Source organism: Salvia miltiorrhiza, chromosome 8, assembly GCF_028751815.1.
Source record: "Salvia miltiorrhiza cultivar Shanhuang (shh) chromosome 8, IMPLAD_Smil_shh, whole genome shotgun sequence".
Classification (NCBI taxonomy): Eukaryota; Viridiplantae; Streptophyta; class Magnoliopsida; order Lamiales; family Lamiaceae; genus Salvia; species Salvia miltiorrhiza.
The window spans coordinates 56,301,709-56,321,189 of NC_080394.1; the positions used below are offsets into that span (position 1 = coordinate 56,301,709).

At 41.3% G+C, this 19,481-nt stretch overlaps 3 protein-coding genes across 9 annotated transcripts; all 3 read left to right on the forward strand.

Annotated features, from left to right (window-relative positions):
* Positions 1-13,823: 13,823 nt before the first annotated feature.
* LOC130998774 (pentatricopeptide repeat-containing protein At1g62670, mitochondrial-like) lies at positions 13,824-15,379 on the forward strand. Its single transcript, XM_057924181.1, has one exon. The coding sequence runs from the start codon at positions 13,886-13,888 to the stop codon at positions 15,377-15,379; it is 1,494 nt and encodes a 497-aa protein (XP_057780164.1). The 5' UTR covers positions 13,824-13,885.
* On the forward strand, positions 15,321-19,181 carry LOC130999339 (putative late blight resistance protein homolog R1A-10). 7 transcript variants are annotated; one of them, XM_057924861.1, is made up of 4 exons: positions 15,820-16,142; positions 16,506-16,626; positions 16,703-18,161; positions 18,209-19,181. In XM_057924861.1, exon 3 carries the CDS (start codon positions 16,798-16,800, stop codon positions 18,145-18,147), a length of 1,350 nt encoding a protein of 449 aa, XP_057780844.1. In that variant the 5' UTR covers positions 15,820-16,142; positions 16,506-16,626; positions 16,703-16,797; the 3' UTR covers positions 18,148-18,161; positions 18,209-19,181. The 7 variants fall into 7 exon arrangements, with proteins under 7 accessions (XP_057780841.1, XP_057780840.1, XP_057780839.1 ...); XM_057924862.1 differs by having other exon boundaries at positions 15,840-16,437; XM_057924859.1 differs by having other exon boundaries at positions 16,002-16,142; positions 16,506-18,161.
* LOC130998776 (probable disease resistance protein At1g58602) lies at positions 18,160-18,969 on the forward strand. Its single transcript, XM_057924182.1, has one exon. It carries the CDS (start codon positions 18,160-18,162, stop codon positions 18,967-18,969), a length of 810 nt encoding a protein of 269 aa, XP_057780165.1.
* Positions 19,182-19,481: the final 300 nt, after the last annotated feature.

Consider the following 19,481-nt stretch of genomic DNA (forward strand, 5'->3'; position numbering starts at 1 on the left):
ATATAACCGGCCATGTAGCTACCCTTGGTGCTTACCTGTGGTTTAAGTCTCTTCGGTTTGTGCGTTTGAGGATGGTTAGTTATTGGCGACGGCTTCTCACCGACCGAAACTTATTGCCTCTGGTTTATTAACCCTTCAGGGTGTTTAGTTGGGTGGACCCGACTTCTTTTGGCTTGGGTTATTGGCAGTGGGGTGCTTACGGCGACGGCGTATAACCAACCGGGTAGATTGCTTAACTATGAATGAGGCGAGAACAGAACTTAACTATGGATGCAGGAGTGCAGCAGAGTTTCAGTGTTAGATTGCTTGTGATGTTGTAATGTTATGCATGGAGGCTGTCCTATTTATAGGCACAGACCACATCAATAGGGGGAACCTGTAGAGTTTAATTCCATTGATGGAATTCAAAATGTGTCGGATCTACCATGACTCCTCCGACAGCAGTTACGTGGGGAGCTTCCTGGGAGACCAACCGAGTTGGGCCTCGTCCCCTTCGGACCAAGTTTTCGTTGGTCCAAAAAGATAAGAGCCGGTGTGGGCCTAGGGTAGGCCCAAAGGCTAGCCTAAAGACCAATTGCCAAGATCCAAGTCCACGGCGCGCGCGACGTCGCGCGCGTGTGGGCTTTGCAACCCGTCACGTGTGCACACAGTTTTATTACATGCTCTCATGTAATACCTTTTATACTGTAATACTAATGTTATCCATATTTCAATGTGGGATAAGCATTAAATCTTCTTTAATGCTTATCTTTTCCCACAGCTCCATGTTTCAAGTACCCAACTTTAAATAATTATTTCTCACTCACCGGAAATCGGTTTTGAGTAAATAAATATACTACGATCATCTACTCGGAATGTAGATCGATCCTGTCCCATTTAATTCTGCTAAATTAAATGTTTTCGGTACTCAAAAAATTATCAAACATTGGTTACTCACAACCAATTTCCAACATAAGGATATTTAAGTAAAACATGATTACTATTTTTATACTTTTTTATCCACGTCATTACAATTTCCTATTAGGACTCGTTTGGCACGCACGCGGTATGAGATAAGGTGTGATATGTTTGACTGAGTTGTCTTTTAGTATATGTCATTGGCTACTATAATAAAGTGTTATGATTAAAAAAAAATAGTTTCCTTACAGAGAATAGAGGATCATCGTTGCCACCAAACGAATGAATTAGACTATTTTGCAGTATGTTGCTAAGTCTATCACCTTCTGTTGCGCTTGTGAGGAGCATATCCCTTCCACTGCACATGTTTAATTTATCACAACCAAGAATTATCAACTATATGTATTGAAATAGATATACAATTATCTTAATATATATAACCTTGTAAGTATAATTGTCTGAGCTTTGACAGCATGAAGATGTGAATCCAAATAATTTTGCATCTCCTGAAGCATCTTCACCTTCCACATAACTGTTTCTACTTTTAAATTTAATTACAGGGGTAAGAAACTTGATAGAATTTGCAGAGGTTAGGGTTATTTTAAACTATATATAGTCGGGCTTTAACTTCATTGTGACTTTTTAGTTTGAATTTATAAATATTAATTACAAACATAGCATACTTATCTTCATTGTTCACTTAATAGTTCAAGTCATCAAAGTTTTTGGACAACTGAAGCTAACTTTTATTGTCAGGAGCCGATTTGGCATCGAATGATTGAATGTGAATGAAGTTGGGTAAATCTGTTGTAAAAAAAATGACAGTGCTTGTTGGCAAATAAACTTCTGGTGATACACGTCATCTTCAATTGGACGTAAAAAATTTATTCGGGGTTTTAAGAGAGTGTTTGGCTAGCTTATAACCTCGTTAAAACTACTTATAAGCACTTGAGAAATGTTTGGCAAAATAAGAGCATCTGCAATGGGCTTACTTGATAGCCTACTTAATAGTGTGGGACCACATTGAGTAAGTAGTGCTGCATTGGGGTTACTTGATAGCCTACTTGATTTTTTTAGCTTTGATTTTTATGTTTTTCATTTAAATTTAATAGCTCAAAATTAAATAACACAATTTATTTCGAATTTAAATTGCATTAATTATAAAATCCTAAATATTACATAAAACTTTAATAAAATAAAAATAATTCCTAAAATTAACTACTATAGTCCTAGAGGTTCGAAACGTGCCCAAAGGTGCTCCATCAAATCATTTCGGAGCTGAGCATGTAGATGTCTATCTCGAAGAATTGAATCTCTTCGCACGTATTCCTCGAAGGACACCGGTGTTTGTCCAGTACCCTCCGTCGAAGTACTGATAGACGCTGAAGGAACCATATTTTGACATATGATTCACGTGCCCGTGATCCATTTCGGATATCAAACGAATACATACAAAAACCATGTGCCTATAGCAAGAGGATAGAATCTTACTTGCAAATCCGGCAATGATCGACTCCAGTGTTGATCTTCCAACTTGTTCCCACGGCAAGACTTGACGTTGGGTGGCAACGATCTTCAAGTCCTCTCATTTTCCTAGGGAAACGCGCCGCCTCACTTCTCTGTGCTCTCACAGATTTCACTCTATTTTATCTCACGTAATGTCACAAGTAATTAGAATTAGGGCTGTACCTATTATTTATACTGGGTATTAAAACCCTAAATAATAAGCCCATCATCTAATTAAACTAAAACAAAGCCCAAAGGCTTAAGTGAGAAATAGATGGACGGACGCCCCATATGGAGTGAAGCCTTTATTGGGCCAAGCGGGGATCTACTAGCTTGAATAAAGTTTGGCCTCCCAGTGCTCGATTTTCCTATTCAGCCCAGAATAAAATCGAGACACAAGTATTAATTTATTCCACTAGAAAATTAATACTGAATTACCTCTTTATTCTTTAGGTGAGTCGGGGCTAGTATTAGACTTAATTAATCCCCGTGTTTAAGATATCCAATATCCATTAATTAATTAATTCCTCTGACGATCAATTAATTAATTAATTAGTCGTTTAATTATAAACGACATCTCGAGTGCTACCACTTAAACTTATTATCGTATTGGAACTAATTCCACCTGCAGGGTTTAATACGATAAACTTATTAAGTTCCTCGAGAGGATATTATCATCCTGTTATTAGCAGGACACGGATCCTTATTGCAATATAATCGCATGTCAAATAATAATTGCTATCACCCAAAGTATCGAGTATATTGAGTTTCAAGAGAACTCTCACCCATGATAAATCAAAGCAATAGTCAATATATTATTCACACCGATTAATCCAACTAAGGTTAAGACTATTTAAGTCGCCGAGATCTTGATTCTTAATTAGTCAGAATATAAGAATTCATCTCACTGTGATCCTGTTCAATACACGAAGGTACTAGCATAAATAAATAGCCAAGACAAACTATTTATCCATTTATGCTACAATCTAAACCAGCAACTCGTCCATAGTTGCCTCGATTGTGAACTCAATTTATATCTCAACTTTTTCCAATTATATGATCTTCTGTGATCTACAACACACCATATAATCTATAGTATGAGATAAATTGGACTATAATAGGATTATGCAATAACAATATTTCAGATAGAAGAATCACAGTGAACTAAGGAATCAATGTATACAAGCATAAAGTCTTGCTTTCAGTATACAACCCTTCAATTCTCCCACTTATACTAAAGCAAACTTTTAGTATATAATGTGACTGAAAAACTGATAATATCCTCTAACTATTACAAAATCTCCCACTTATACTAAAGTTTAATTTAGTATAGGGAGGCCACGAACTCCAAGGCCTTCAACATGCTTGTTGAACACCGCACCAGGAAGACTCTTCGTGAAGGGATCAGCCAGATTATCAACTCCCGCAATATGCATCAAAGCTACATCACCATGCTTGACCACAGACCGAATGTAATGATACTTGCCATCAATGTGTTTCATGGATTGATGACATCTTGAATCCTTGCTATTCGCAATAGCAGCCTCGTTATCACAATAAATTGTGATGCACTTCGGCAAACTAGGAATCACATCAATCTCAGTTAGGAAGTTCCTGAGCCAAACAGCCTCTTTAGCAGCTTCACAAGCAGCTACATACTCAGCTTCCATGGTAGATAGTGAATTGCATTTCTGCTTTACACTTCTCCACACAATGGCTCCACCCCCAAACTTAAACACATAGCCAGTAGTAGACCGCCTCTTGTCCTTATCACCTTGATAATCGGCGTCCACATACCCTACCGGTGTCAGATCATCAGACTGGTAAACTAGCGCATACTCCTTAGTCCGTTTAAAGTACTTGAGTATGTGCTTTACAGCAGTCCAATGAGCTTGACCTGGATTCGCCTGATATCTTGCTGCAATGCCAACGGCAAAACAGATATCAGGCCTGGTACACTGCATCGCATACATGAGACTTCCCACAGCCGAGGCATAGGGAATTATCTTCATGCTCGCTATCTCCTCAGGCGTTGTGGGACACATTGCCTTAGATAGCGGAACACCATGTCTGAAAGGTAGAAAACCTTTCTTGGCATTCTGCATGCTGAACCGCGCCAAAACAGTGTCAATGTAGGATGTTTGAGACAAACTCAACATTCTCTTAGATCGGTCACGACCAATCTTTATTCCGAGAATATATGCTGCCTCTCCCAAATCCTTCATTTGAAACTGTTGGGATAACCACTCCTTAATGCCAGACAATACATTCACATTATCGCTAATGAGAAGTATGTCGTCCACATAGAGTATAAGGAATACCAGACTCCCATCGATACAGACCCTATAAACGCAACTATCGTTGACACACTGCTCAAAACCATAAGTTTTGACCACGTCATCGAAACGTTTGTTCCAGGATCGTGAAGCTTGCTTGAGTCCATAAATGGACTTCTTGAGCTTCCACACTAGATGCTCCTCACCTTCCTTGATGAACCCCTCTGGTTGTAGCATATAGATGTCTCTATCTTCCTCAAGATACCCATTCAAGAATGCGGTCTTGACATCCATTTGCCACACCTCTAGGTTCATATGGGCAGCCATGGCCAAGAGAGCTCGAATAGACTTAAGCATGGCTACTGGCGAAAAAGTTTCCTCATAATCGATACCAGGTCGTTGAGTATAACCCTTCGCCACTAGTCTCGCTTTAAAGGCCGTAACCTTCCCGTCTGGTCCTCTCTTGCGTTTGTATACCCATTTGCAGCCAATGGCCTCACGACCAACAGGTAGCAAACATTTCTCGTATACATCCATGGCAGTTATGGATTCATATTCAGAAACCATACATGCTTCCCATTCAAGAGCATCTGGATCTGCTAGTGCTTCTGAGTAAGTCCAGGGATCTTCTTCGACAAGCCCATCATCAACTGAATCCGTAGATTCATTGACAAATGCATATCAATTGGGCAGTTTGCCCTTTGATGCCCTCTCACTACGACGTGGCACTATTACAGATTCCATATCGACAGCTTGTGCGTTTTCTGATGAGACTTGGGGTACTACATCTTGCACAATTGGCTAAGTTGGTTGACTTGTCGTGCCAATGTCTTTGACCTCACTGAGGACGATTTCGCTCCTACTTTTATGGTTATTTACATAGTCCTCTTCCAAGAATCTTGCGTTAGTGCTAATAACGACTTTCTGATCCTTAGGACAATAAAAATAACCACCTTTCGTTCCTCTAGGATATCCTATGAACAGCTTTACTTCAGTTCTAGGGCTTAACTTATCGGCATCCTTGTTCAGCACGTGTGCTGGACTGCCCTAAATCCGTATGTGGTTAAGAGAAGGCTTGCGCCCTGACCACAGCTCGGACGGGGTCTTTGCAACCGACTTAGAAGGCACTAAGTTTAGAATGTAACCGGCTGTTTCTAAGGAATATCCCCAGAACGAAATAGGTAAAGTAGCGAAACTCATCATCGAACGAACCATTTCTAGAAGAGTTCTATTTCTTCTCTCTGCTACACCATTCTGTTGGGGTGTACCCGGTGTAGTCAACTGAGATGTAATCCCAGATTCTAACAAGTATGCTCTAAACTCGTTACTGAGGTATTCGCCACCGCGGTCAGATCGTAGTGACTTGATACTTTTACCATGTCGCTTCTCTACTTCCGCCTTGAATGTTTGAAACTTGTCAAAACATTCAGACTTGTAGCGCAACAAGTAAATGTATCCGTACCTTGAGTAATCGTCAATGAAAGTGACAAAATACTCGTACCCTCCACGAGCTTGAGTGGACATGGGTCCGCACAAGTCAGAATGAACCAGTTCCAACACTTCTTTGGCCCTATACCCCTTAGCCTTGAAAGGCCGAGTCGTCATCTTTCCCTCTATGCAGGATTCGCAGACTGGGATTGGTTCTACTTGGAGAGACTCCAAGATACCATCGGAAACCAGTCTTTGGATCCTCCTTAGATTGATGTGACCCAATCTTAGGTGCCAAAGGAGAGTTTGGTTCTCCAGAGAAGAAGCCTTTCTCTTCTTTTGGTTTGTAGTCAAAGTATAAGCAGATGAAGAATAATCGAATGGACATGAGAAAGTATAAAGAGAATCAGCCGCACTTCTAAATAAAACTTGACCATCTTTGATGAATACTGCACTGTCTTCTAAAAGAACAGAATATCCATACTTGCGTAATTGAATGGTAGAAATCAAGTTTTTCCGAAAACCCGGAACATAGAGTACATCTCTCAAAACTAAAACATGTCCATCAATCAACAAATTCACATCTCCAATAGAAACAACAGGTAAGCTTGCTTCATTTCCCATGGAGAGTGCCAGCTCGCCTCCACTAAGCTCCCTTGTCCGCAGGAACCCCTGCAAGGTGTAACAAACATGGTCAGTTGCACCCGAGTCAACAACCCATTGATGGGAAGATCTCGAAACTGAATATGTTTCTGTTACAAGAGCAGTAGAAATACCTTGAGCTTTCTTCATCATGGGACAGTCAGACTTCCAATGTCCTACTTGTTGACACTTGAAGCATTTCCCTTTCCCCTTTGGCTTGCCAACGCCTCCGGTCGGGCCTAGCTTCTTCTTGCTCCCACCTTTTGCTTGGCCTTTCTTACCATGGGGCCCTTTCTTCTTCCTACCTTTCGGTGGAAAACTGGGTCCTGTGGCAGTGGCCAAAGCCTGTGGACTCTTTCTCATGACCCCCTCGGCCGCAACCAACTCATTAAGCAGTTCATTTAGAGTGAACTTTTTCTTGCCCATTACGGCATTGAGTCGGAAGTTTTCGTAGGATTTGGGCAGAGTGTGGAGAACCATGTCTACCTTAGTGGCATCCTCGATTCCTCCACCGAGCACGTCCAGCTCATTGAAATGATTAATCATTCCAAGCACGTGCTCGGGCACAGACGAACCTTCCGTCATCTTTGAAGACATGAGTTTCCTCATGAGTTCAAAACGGACTGACCGGTCCGATTCCCCAAAGAGCTCCTCGAGGTTCCTCATAATTGCAGCCGCAGTCTCCAACGACTGATGTTGCAGCTGCAACGCAGAAGACATAGTGGTCATAATATAAGCTTTCGCCATATTATTCGCCCTATGCCACCGCTTATGGGCCTCCCTTTGCTCTTCGGAAGACCGAGTATTAAGGTTTGCGGGAGCGAGAGTAGTAAGCACAAACTTATACTCCTCTGCGTCTAGGACAAATCCCAGATTGCGCTTCCATTCCGAAAAATTCGGACCAGTAAGCGGCTTAGCAGATAAGACATTCAAAAGCGGGGTAACAGTCATATCTGAAATATAAACAAACAAGCGCACATTAGAAAACACGTTATTGCATAAAGATTCGTAGCAATAATATTGTAACCTTTTGATAAAACAATATTATTGAAACCTCCGTTAGCCCAATCGAATTACACGCAAGCCACGTTTGTGTGGACGTTTACGCGCTCTTCGTTTGACCAGACACCCAGTCTTTGGTCTCATTCCATTGTCAACTTATCCTTATGACAAAATGGGACCAATAAACGGACCTTTACTAGACCACGCAATTTCAAGAAGGGACTCCGTTGGGGAGTTGTACTTGAAATTAACGTCTAAGCTATGACCACAGTTTAGTCAACTTTATGACTATCTTTTATTTTAACCCCTCCTAGAATAATCCATGAAAGACTAACCCGTGCAAGCCACGTTCGTGTGGACGTTTACACGAGAAGCTCCCACTATTCTCAAGGTTAAAATAATTAATTTTAATCCTTTCAAGAATAACTCGCAGAAATTAATACATGCAAGTCACGATAGTGTGAACGTTTACATGCAAAAACTCCCACTTATTCACAAGATTAAAATATTTTTTTAATTTAGAAGTTTAACCGACAAAAGCTGCAAATTAATAACGAGTGCAAGCCACGTTCGTGTGGACGTTTACACCAATTATTAATTTACTTTGCCTTAAACCAACTGTGGAGGTCTATATCAATTTTATTTAAAAAATTGAATTTTCCGCTTAGTCTTTTACTTCAAAAGGTTTACAGGTTAAATCACGTTGACACGGAAAACCTAAGCATGCATTTCTAGAACACATGTAATAAAACATGCTCGCTTGAAATTAAAACGTGCTTAGTGAAAACGTGATTGAACCTAGCATGATATTCTATGCGCATTTACATTCACATAAAGCAAATAAAATCATGCTCAAAACACTTTAACGGTGATAAAATCCACGGCATGCTAAGAACAATAAAAAAAAATCTTCGCGGCCCATTCGTGGAATCCCATTTCTAATCTATTACAATAAAATAATAGAAAAGAAATTAAAAAATGGGCAAATACAGCCCAAAACAGCGCCTAAACAGGCTGAAAAAAAGGTCCAGCCCTTGTTTGGGCCCAAAACGCGCGGCCCAGCCGCCCAGGCCCGTCCAGCAGCGGCCCAGATCCACAAGGGGCAGCCCAGGACCCGTGGTCAAAGCCTGGTCGCGGCCCAGATGCTCAGGCCCGAGCGCTCTAGTCCGGCCCGCGAGCTCCCTTTCAGCCCACGTCTGCTCTGCGGCGCTGCACATCTCCACCGCCCGCGCACAATCGGCTCCCGGCCACCAGCAAACTCCAGCTCTCAGCCGTTCGCCGTCCGCCTTCACCCCGATCACAAGCACGCACACAGATCTCCTGCCGGCGACGTCGTCAGCCATTGCTGCTGCTCCGGTGAGCTTCCACCCGACACCAGCGTTGCAGCGCCGCGACTTCCCTCTGTCGCCGCACCCTCCGTCTGCACGCTCTGGCAGTCGAGCCAGTAAGGAACGCCGGAGCGCCCCCAACCGCAGACGCCGAGAACGATTCAGCCATCGCTGCAGATCACGCCACCACCGTCGCGACTCATGGCACCGCCATCTGCCCTACCGTCTACCCTCGTTGCACGTCGTCGAGCAGGTAGGGGTTGCCGGAGCAACCCCAACCCTCGACGCCGTTGAGCAGATCTGGCAGATCTGAGCAGACGGCCTAGTGCGCGTCCAGCGCGGTGGTGCTCGCCGGAGGTGCGGTGACACTTGCTGGAATTCGGTGCCGGGCGACCAGCGGGAGCCCGGAAAGTTTGGATCAGCAGCCGTTGTTGATTACTCTGTTCTCCGTCTTGTTCTTCGCAATTACAAGTTACATTCGAAAACAAAATACAGAATTCGAAAATCTAGTCTAACCACGGATTTTCTCGTGGTGGAAAAAACAATTACAACGTCAAATCGACGTATCCCACGAATCAACAAGCCACGAAGAACAACAACAGGAAAAAAAAAACTTAATGGTTTTACTATTCATTTATCCGATAGAGCCGAAATTCTGGAACCACGGCTCTGATACCAATTGAATGAACCATATTTTGACATATGATTCACGTGCCCGTGATCCATTTCGGATATCAAACGAATACATACAAAAACCATGTGCCTATAGCAAGATGATAGAATCTTACTTGCAAATCCGGCAAATATCGACTCCAGTGTTGATCTTCCAACTTGTTCCCACGGCAAGACTTGACGTTGGGTGGCAACGATCTTCAAGTCCTCTCCTTTTCCTAGGGAAACGCGCCGCCTCACTTCTCTGTGCTCTCACAGATTTCACTCTATTTTATCTCACGTAATGTCACAAGTAATTAGAATTAGGGCTGTACCTATTATTTATACTGGGTATTAAAACCCTAAATAATAAGCCCATCATCTAATTAAACTAAAACAAAGCCCAAAGGCTTAAGTGAGAAATAGATGGACGGACGCCCCATATGGAGTGAAGCCTTTATTGGGCCAAGCGGGGATCTACTAGCTTGAATAAAGTTTGGCCTCCCAGTGCTCGATTTTCCTATTCAGCCCAGAATAAAATCGAGACACAAGTATTAATTTATTCCACTAGAAAATTAATACTGAATTACCTCTTTATTCTTTAGGTGGGTCGGGGCTAGTATTAGACTTAATTAATCCCCGTGTTTAAGATATCCAATATCCATTAATTAATTAATTCCTCTGACGATCAATTAATTAATTAATTAGTCGTTTAATTATAAACGACATCTCGAGTGCTACCACTTAAACTTATTATCGTATTGGAACTAATTCCACCTGCAGGGTTCAATACGATAAACTTATTAAGTTCCTCGAGAGAATATTATCATCCTGTTATTAGCAGGACACGGATCCTTATTGCAATATAATCGCATGTCAAATAATAATTGCTATCACCCAAAGTATCGAGTATATTGAGCTTCAAGAGAACTCTCACCCATGATAAATCAAAGCAATAGTCAATATATTATTCACACCGATTAATCCAACTAAGGTTAAGACTATTTAAGTCGCCGAGATCTTGATTCTTAATTAGTCAGAATATAAGAATTCATCTCACTGTGATCCTGTTCAATACACGAAGGTACTAGCATAAATAAATAGCCAAGACAAACTATTTATCCATTTATGCTACAATCTAAACCAGCAACTCGTCCATAGTTGCCTCGATTGTGAACTCAATTTATATCTCAACTTTTTCCAATTATATGATCTTCTGTGATCTACAACACACCATATAATCTATAGTATGAGATAAATTGGACTATAATAGGATTATGCAATAACAATATTTCAGATAGAAGAATCACAGTGAACTAAGGAATCAATGTATACAAGCATAAAGTCTTGCTTTCAGTATACAACCCTTCAGACGCCCCGTCATCATCTCTCCAATTGAGAGTCGCTTCACCTTCATGCTCACAATCATGTTGTGGAGAATGATGCAACACAACATGATGTCCTTGAGGTGCTCTACGTACCAATTGCGCGCCGGACTTCTAATGATTCCCCACCGAGCCTGAAGGACTCTGAAGGCGCGTTCGATATCCTTCCGTGCCGATTCTTGCATCTTCTTGAACCTTGCCTCCTTCGGATTGGTCACCATTGATGGACTCTTGACGAAGCAACGCCATTCCGAATATATGCCGTCACACAAGTAGTAGCCCATCCGGTATTCGTGCTGGTTGGCATGAAAGACCACCGGCGCCCCCGTTCCTCCTAACACGTCGGAGAAGAGAGACGACTGATTCAGCACATTGATGTCGTTGTTCGAACCAGCGACGCCGAAGAAGGCGTGCCAAATCCATAAATCGTGATGCAACGGCCTCCAATATCAAGGTGGGCTCTCCCTGATCACCGAGTGTGTAGGCGTCGTGCCACGCCTTTGGGCAGTTCTTCCACGCCCAATGCATACAATCTAAGCTCCCCAACATCCTGGGAAAACCGTGTCGCGCCTCGTGCATATGAAGGAGGCGTTAGACGTCCGTGGACATTGGACGGCGCAGGTAATAGGCTCCAAAATCTCGGATGACCGCATTGCAGAACTTCTTGAGGCATACACGCCCGGTGGAGTCAGCGACTTTGAGATATTCGTCGAAAACATCCGCACTAACCCTGGTGGCTAATTGGCGGATAGCCGATGTGCATTTCTACAAAGGGGAGAGAGAGTCTCGACCGAGTGCATCAGTGCTCATATGGAAGAAAATATATTCACCTTGAACAGCATCGACGATGCGCAAGAACAGCTCCTTCTGCATTCGAAAACGACGCCGGAAAAAAGTAGGACCGTACGTTGGATTGTCGCTGAAGTAGTCTTTCATAAGACGTACATGAGTCTCCTCACGATCACGGTGGACGTATGATCGGGGACGTTTGACACGTGCCGGCTCTGGCGCCGGTGGGGAGCAGTATGGAGCAAGCACTTGTTTATGCAACTCTACCCACTCCATGAACCTTTTAGCTACATCGTCGGAATCAGGCGAAGAATCATGCTGGGAATCCGTCATTTTGGAAGAACAAAGATGAATTTTTTTAAGAAAAATTGAAGGAGGAGGAAGGAAGTAGAAGGAGTGGGTTGTGATGAATGAGGGAGGGAGAAGTATTATGTATAGAGAGAAAAGAGAAGAAAAAAAATGGAAAAAGGCCAAATAGCCGTTGGATAAAAAAAATTCCAAAATAGTCGTTCAAAATTTAAATTACGTATACGACCTACGGAGGTGGTATACGTAATACAAATCTTAATTATAATTATTATTAACTTTATATAATCTTAATACATCATACCAAAGTAACCAAGTAACATATTATATTTCACAATATTTTAATACGTTTTACCAAACATAATATTAATATAACATATAGTCAAAGACATCCCAGTCAAACATATTCCACCTTATCCCATACCGTAGTATCAAATAAAGAAATTCAAAGGCCGTATCACAGGGGAATCGTACTCAAAACCTTTGGCCTTAGCCATTAACCCTTACCGCTTGGTCAACACACGCACACATATACATGTAATAATTTGAAGTTAGAGAGAGAGAGAGACCTGGTAAGAAGAGCAGCAGTGGCGATGTCGGCGACCTCCGGCCACTCTCCAAAGGCGAAAACCACCGTGGCGAGCCGCCGTCTTCCAATCCCATTGACTCTTTCAACAGCTCGGAGTTATCTTCTGTGCTCAAACTACCATTCATCTTCAAGCCGCCTCCTTTGACATGCAAAGCAAGTGACGGGCCGTCGCGAGTTGGCCGTCTCACGACGGCCATCTCGCGGCGGAGGAGCGGCCGGAGACCGGTGGGGCAAAGCCTATTTACTACAATAATCGCCATGGATGGGAGTGGCCCTCAATATATATTACGTATATATAGGAATTAAACACTTAAGAAAATCTCATTAAATAATTAATTAATTGTTTTGATAATAGTCGAGATTGTTTTGGAAAACGTGATGCTTGTGTAAATGCTTCAATAACTTGTACATATTTAACTTCTTTAAATAAAACTTTCACTTGAGATTCAGTATATATCACATTCGGTGTCTTACTTTATTATATCCCATTTGTAGTTCTAATTTTATATACTTTAATTTGATTTTTGTTAGCTAACCTAATTCAACTACAGATATAGTCAACTCCTATAAATTACATGATATATATTTTTGTAAGATATTTTACGTTTGGATTGGTTACTTTAAATATTTCACTATCATCTATATATTTCATTAATTTCATTTCCAAGTTTTTATGCTGTGTAGAAGATTTACATAAAATAATAATAATCATATCGCAATTTGTTTTTTCCATTTTTGTTCTGTAAGTATATACCTTCAGTTTTAGTGTTTATTATAATTTGTTTGAGTTAGTAAATTATTTATTTGCAAACCAAACTGAGACCTCGTACAAACGTTGATGTTTTAATTTGAGCCTAACTCAGAAATAAATTATGAATGCGTTTTTCTCTTCACCAAACACGATTACTCCTTGAACGGCTGAGATTTGATCAACAACATCCAACGGCTCACCATAAAATCGAAATAACCAGATCTACTTTACCTTTCTTACCTACCACTTCCAATTTCCTCAAAAAGCTCATTTTTCACCTTTCTTCCTCACAAAATCCTATCTCTTATTCTTCCCCAATTCTTCAGCTTCCAATAATGAGGTCGAACCACGCCGCCATGTTTCTGGGTAGAATTTTGTCGAATTCTTCATCTAAATTCTCCACTTTTTCCATCGCCCCTCCACATTATCAATCATTTCTTGGACCCATTTTTCATTTTGATAATGCCAGCTGCCAAATGAGGAGACACTTCTCCGCCTATCCCAGATTCGATTTTGAATCTATACGTGAGCCCAATGATGCCGTCGCTCTATTTCGGAAGATGATGAGAACGGAGCCGCTTCCTTCTGTTATGCTTTTCTCGAAATTGCTGAGTGCAGTGGTCAAGCTGAAACAATACTCTGATGCACTTCATCTGTTCGACAAAATGCTTCAGAGGGATGCTCCTGTAAATCACTACACGTTGAGTATTGCGATTGATTGCTATTGCCGACTCAAAAGGCCTGATTTTGGGTTTGCGATCTTAGGCAGTTTTTTCAAGCGTGGGTTCGAGCCTGATGTTGTATCCTTCAACACTCTCTTGAAAGGCCTTCTGTTTGTTGAAAGGATCCCAGAGGCAGCTAAATTGCTGGGGAAGCTGTCGGTCTACCAACTGTGCGAGCCCGATGAGTACACGTATAGTACTATAATTAATGGGTTATGCAAAGCGGGAGATATTCTACAGGCGATTGATTTGCTCTACTCATTGGAAAAAGGAAAAGGGAGCTGCAAACCCGATGTCTATGCTTATAGTGTAGTCATTGATGGTCTATGCAAGGAAGGAAAGGTGGACGATGCTCTCCAACTCTTCTCCTCTTTGGGTGATAAGGGGATTTCACCTAATGTTGTGACATATAGTTCAATAATTGAGGGGTTGTGCAATAGGAGAAGAATGGATGAGGCTGAAGACATGTTAAAGAAGATGATAGCTGATCTGGTCTGCCCAAATGTGGTGACGTGTAATATCTTTGTGGATGCTTGGTGCAAAGATGGAAAGGTGGAAGAGGCCGAACATATGTTGGTATCTATGAAGGAGATTGATGTTCAACCCAACATTGTCACTTACAACGCATTTATTAACGGATATTGTTTGCAAGGGAAAATGGACGAAGCTGAACGCATTTTCCAATTGGCAGTGAGCTCTGGAATGAAGCCCGATATCATAAGCTACAGTAGCTTGATGAACGGGTATTGCAAAATGGGGCAAGTCGATGAAGTTTCACGTCTTTTTACCATAATTCCTGCTCTAAGATTAAAGCGCGATGTGGTTTCTTATAACATAATGCTAGAGGTCTTATTTCGTGAAGGCAAATGTGAAGATGGCTTGAAGCTGTTCAATGAGATGGAAGCTCTACAAGTGTCTCCGAATATAAGGACTTATAATATCTTGTTGGATGGTTTGTGCGGAGCTCATCGTATTGCTGAAGCTTTTCCGGTGTTGCATACCATGGAAGCTCTACAAGTGTCTCCGAATATAAGGACTTATAATCATTATGTATATGAATTCTTGATTGAAATCAAGATCTTTGTTTTGTCTGAGTTTGTAAGTTGATGTAACAATCATCGGTTCTTTGCCCCAATTAGAAGCTCTCGAGCTAGTTAAATCCGTCAAGGGACAGAAGTGGAGTCCAGTTAACGGGGAGTTTCTCCGCCTTAGATTCTTGAGCATTGTTAAGGGTTAGTCTGAGATTTTGGGATGCATACAGCTCTCATTTCCCAGTTTTGAAGAAGCTTAGGCTTATGGGATTGAAACACTTGGAAGAGATCCCTTTGGATATTGGAGAAATTCCGACACTTGAAGTTATCAGTGTGGATGGATGCAGTGAGTCTGTTGAAATTTCGGCAATGAGAATAAAGGAAGAACAAGAGAGTGTAGGACATGAATTAAGAGGAGCCTTCATTAGATTATCTCTAAATAAAATTATCAATTTGGTTTTAAAATTAGTTAGAAAATAATTTGTTTTTTAAATAGCAAAATGATGCCTGAAAATTGAGTGGCACGACAGCTCAGCATAGAGAAGAAGTAAAGCTCCTCAATTTGTAAGTCTCAGTCTGTTGGCTTCCTTTTCTGGAACCTCCAAAATCATCGGCAATGGCGGCTTATGCAGCTCTGCTTTCTCTCTCGACAATCAATCAGATCCAATTCCTTCAGAAAAAGGCTGATTTCATAGAGGCCTATAATCACGGTGGAGGTAGTAAACAGGCACAACATCTCGAGAGACAAATATCGCAGCCGAAGACGTGATTGAATCGTGGATCGAATTCATTCTGTATCCAATCAAGCAAGCCTTGGATGCACGGTCGATCTGCAGCAGGTAATTCAAGCTATGGATGCTATAAGATTTTATTTTTTTGTTGTTTATTTTATCAATATAGCCAATTACAATTAATTATTACGGAGAAACAGTAAATTAGCCAAAGTCAGCTCGTTTCTTCAAGGAAAATGGCAGCAGGAGCATAATGGAAAAGAAATTTTAATAATCAGATAGTGGAGCACTCGCTGGAGCTCTATGTTCAAAAGATTCAAATAAAACGACTTGATTCATTTATTTCTCAGCAGACTCCGTCAAAGTCTTATCTGATGTTTGTATAGTCAAGATAGCAATTGAGGTGGGAACTCCATAGATGTTATTTACATATCATTAGTATTCTATTTAATTTGTTGCTCTTCTCAACAGATCGATGGCTGCAGCTTATGCAGCTCTAGTTTCTCTGATGAATACAGTGGAGCAGATCCAAAACCACCCTCAACTTTCCACTTCTCTTGATCATTTCCAGATTGAGATCCTCCGCGAAAAGGTTTATTTCTTCCTAGATTTTATAGAAAGTTATTCCTCTCATGTAGATGATTTGGAGAGGTGGATTGCAACTGCAGCTCATGCGGCTGAAGATTTATTTGAATCCCATGTTGTTTGGCGAATTCGTACCCACGAAAAAAACAGTCTCGATCTGCAGAAGGTAATTGTAGATATGGATCTTGTGAGAGAGAAAGTGTTGAAGGTGAAAGAGGAAAGGGGAGTCAGATATGAGCAGCCGACTGCTAATTCATCAAGATCCGTTGCCAGTAACCGAGAGGCGATTATGGTGGGATTTGGTGGCTACTTGGATCAGCTCTTGGATTTGCTCACCGGAAATCAATCTAGCCGCCAGATCATCTCAATCGTTGGCATGGGCGGTACTGGTAAGACTACTCTGGCCAAGAATACTTTTGAAAATTCAATTATTAAGCGACACTTTGATGTCCGTGTTTGGGTGTCTGTTTCAAATGATTACAATTTATCAGATATTTTCTTAGAAGCTCTTTCTCACCTAAAAGAACTCACTGGCACTATTGAGATGGACAATGAAAGAGACGAGTATCGATTAGGAGAACAATTGTATAAAGGTTTGACGGGTAGAAGGTATCTGATTGTACTGGATGACGTGTGGAGTGTTGAAGTTTGGGATAAGATAAGGTTTTATTTTCCTGATAATGGGAATAGAAGTCGCCTCATTTTCACTACTAGGCTTTCAGATGTGGCTTTCTATTGTGGATCGTGTTGTGTTAGGGTGAATCTTTTAGATGAGTGTGAATGTTGGGACCTATTTTGCGTGAGGGTATTTGGAGAGGAAGATTGCCCCCTCGAATTAGAACAAATTGGAAGAGAGATTGCTAAAATGTGCAGAGGGCTTCCTCTGTCGATCACTGTGATCGGAGGGCTTCTTCAAAAGTCAGCTAAGACAGTTGAATATTGGCACAATGTGTTAGAAAACATTAGAGCAATTTTGAGTTCAGGAGAGGGGGACCAATGCCTAAATGTGTTGTATTCGAGTTATAGCCATTTGCCTGCTCATCTGAAGCCATGTTTCCTTTATATGGGGACTTTTCAAGAGGATCGCGAGATTCCAGTCTCGCGAATCACGAAACTTTGGGTTGCTGAGGGATTTCTAAAGCCCAAAGCTGCTCGAGTCTTGGAAGAGGTTGCAGAGGATTACTTAAAGGATCTCATTGACAGGAACCTTGTTTTAGTTGGTAAGTATCGTAAGAATGGAAAGGTTAGATCTGTCTGCATTCATGATCTTCTCAGAGACCTATGCATAAGCTTAGCAGATAAAGAAAAGTTCTTTTCTTCTGCGAGAGTTTGGTATAGGAGTGAGGATTCTTCAGTGGGATATCTATCAAGGAAGTGTAAGCTGCGGTTCTTTGCTTATAGTCCTGCTAATTTCTCTGAGTTCAATCTTACTTCTTCAATATCCTTTGTTTGGAATCTGCAAACGTTGATCTTTCAAGGAAGGTGTGGACTAGTCGATGCACCAGCTGAAATTTGGGAGATGTCATAACTCAGGCACGTCATGTGCAACAGCATTCGTCTCCCTGATCCTCCTCGGAGTGACCAGGTAGATGACACTTGTGTCTTGAGAAACTTGCAAACACTTGTGCAAGTAGTGAATTTCAGATGGACGGAGGAGGCGTGCAAGAGAATTCCCAACATCAAGAAATTGCGCGTGGTTTTTGATGATGTCTTGACAGATTACGAAGATTGCTTGTGCTTACACTATCTCCACAATCTCTGCACTTTACAGAAGCTCGAATCACTAAAAATGAGGTTCCCTTTCTGCATATCGCGATATCCAGTGGATTTGCTGAGCAAGAGGCTTGCCTTCCCCACTCGGCTAAACAAGTTGTGCTTGAGAAACTGCAGCCTCACTCGTGAAGATCTGGCAACGATTGGTTCGTTGCAACATCTACAAGTTCTTGAGCTTATACACAGCTCTTTCTTGGGAGGCGAGTGGAGCACTTTCAACGGTGAGTTCCCTTGTCTTAAATTCTTGAGAATCGACAGCTGTGATGTCGTGTGTTGGGCTTCAGACACCTCTGCTTTTCGAGTTCTTGAAAAGCTCGTTGCTCGAGATCTGTGGCAGTTGCAAGAGATCCCATCGGAGATGGGAGAGATAAGCACTCTCAAACTCATTCATTTACATCACTGCTCTGAATCTGCGGCGATTTCAGCATTGGAGATTAAGAAAGAGAGCTTTGGGAATGATAGCCTTAAGATTGTTGTTGACATCTCTTGGTACTGCTGCAGTGATAGTTTCTGGGTAAGGGTGAAAGTGGATAGTTTCAGGCCCTTTGGAATATCCAAATACATTTGGGAGCTCTAAGGGGGTGGTCCCCACTTAAGAGCCACCACTCAACAACAAGTGGCTCTAATTATTTTTGGAAGCTTTCTATCACATGTGAGTCATTTTCTCTTTTAGAGGGCATTTACTTTGAAAGATTAATCTTGATAGATAAAAATAGTAAGAATACTCTCTTGTTTATTTTGATGGATTGAAATTTTGGGATAGCCCAATATCCTTGATTATTTCTATCATTTTAGTTAGTTTGGCTTTATTCATATCTCATTGAAAGAGTGAGATTGGAGAAATCCTATTATTTGGGATAAAAAGATTTCATCATGCATTTTATCAATCATGCAAAGTGTCGCTCTCTTACAATATAATTAATTATTTTTAAGTGAACTCTTTCATTATTCACAATATATTATTTTTTATTAAAATTTATATAATTTCCTATTTTTTGTGGATGGAGAGAATGGAGTATACAATTTGTGTAGTTGTAGAAAAAAAAAATGAAAGTTTGTTTACTCAACCAAAAATGAACAAAAGTTTGT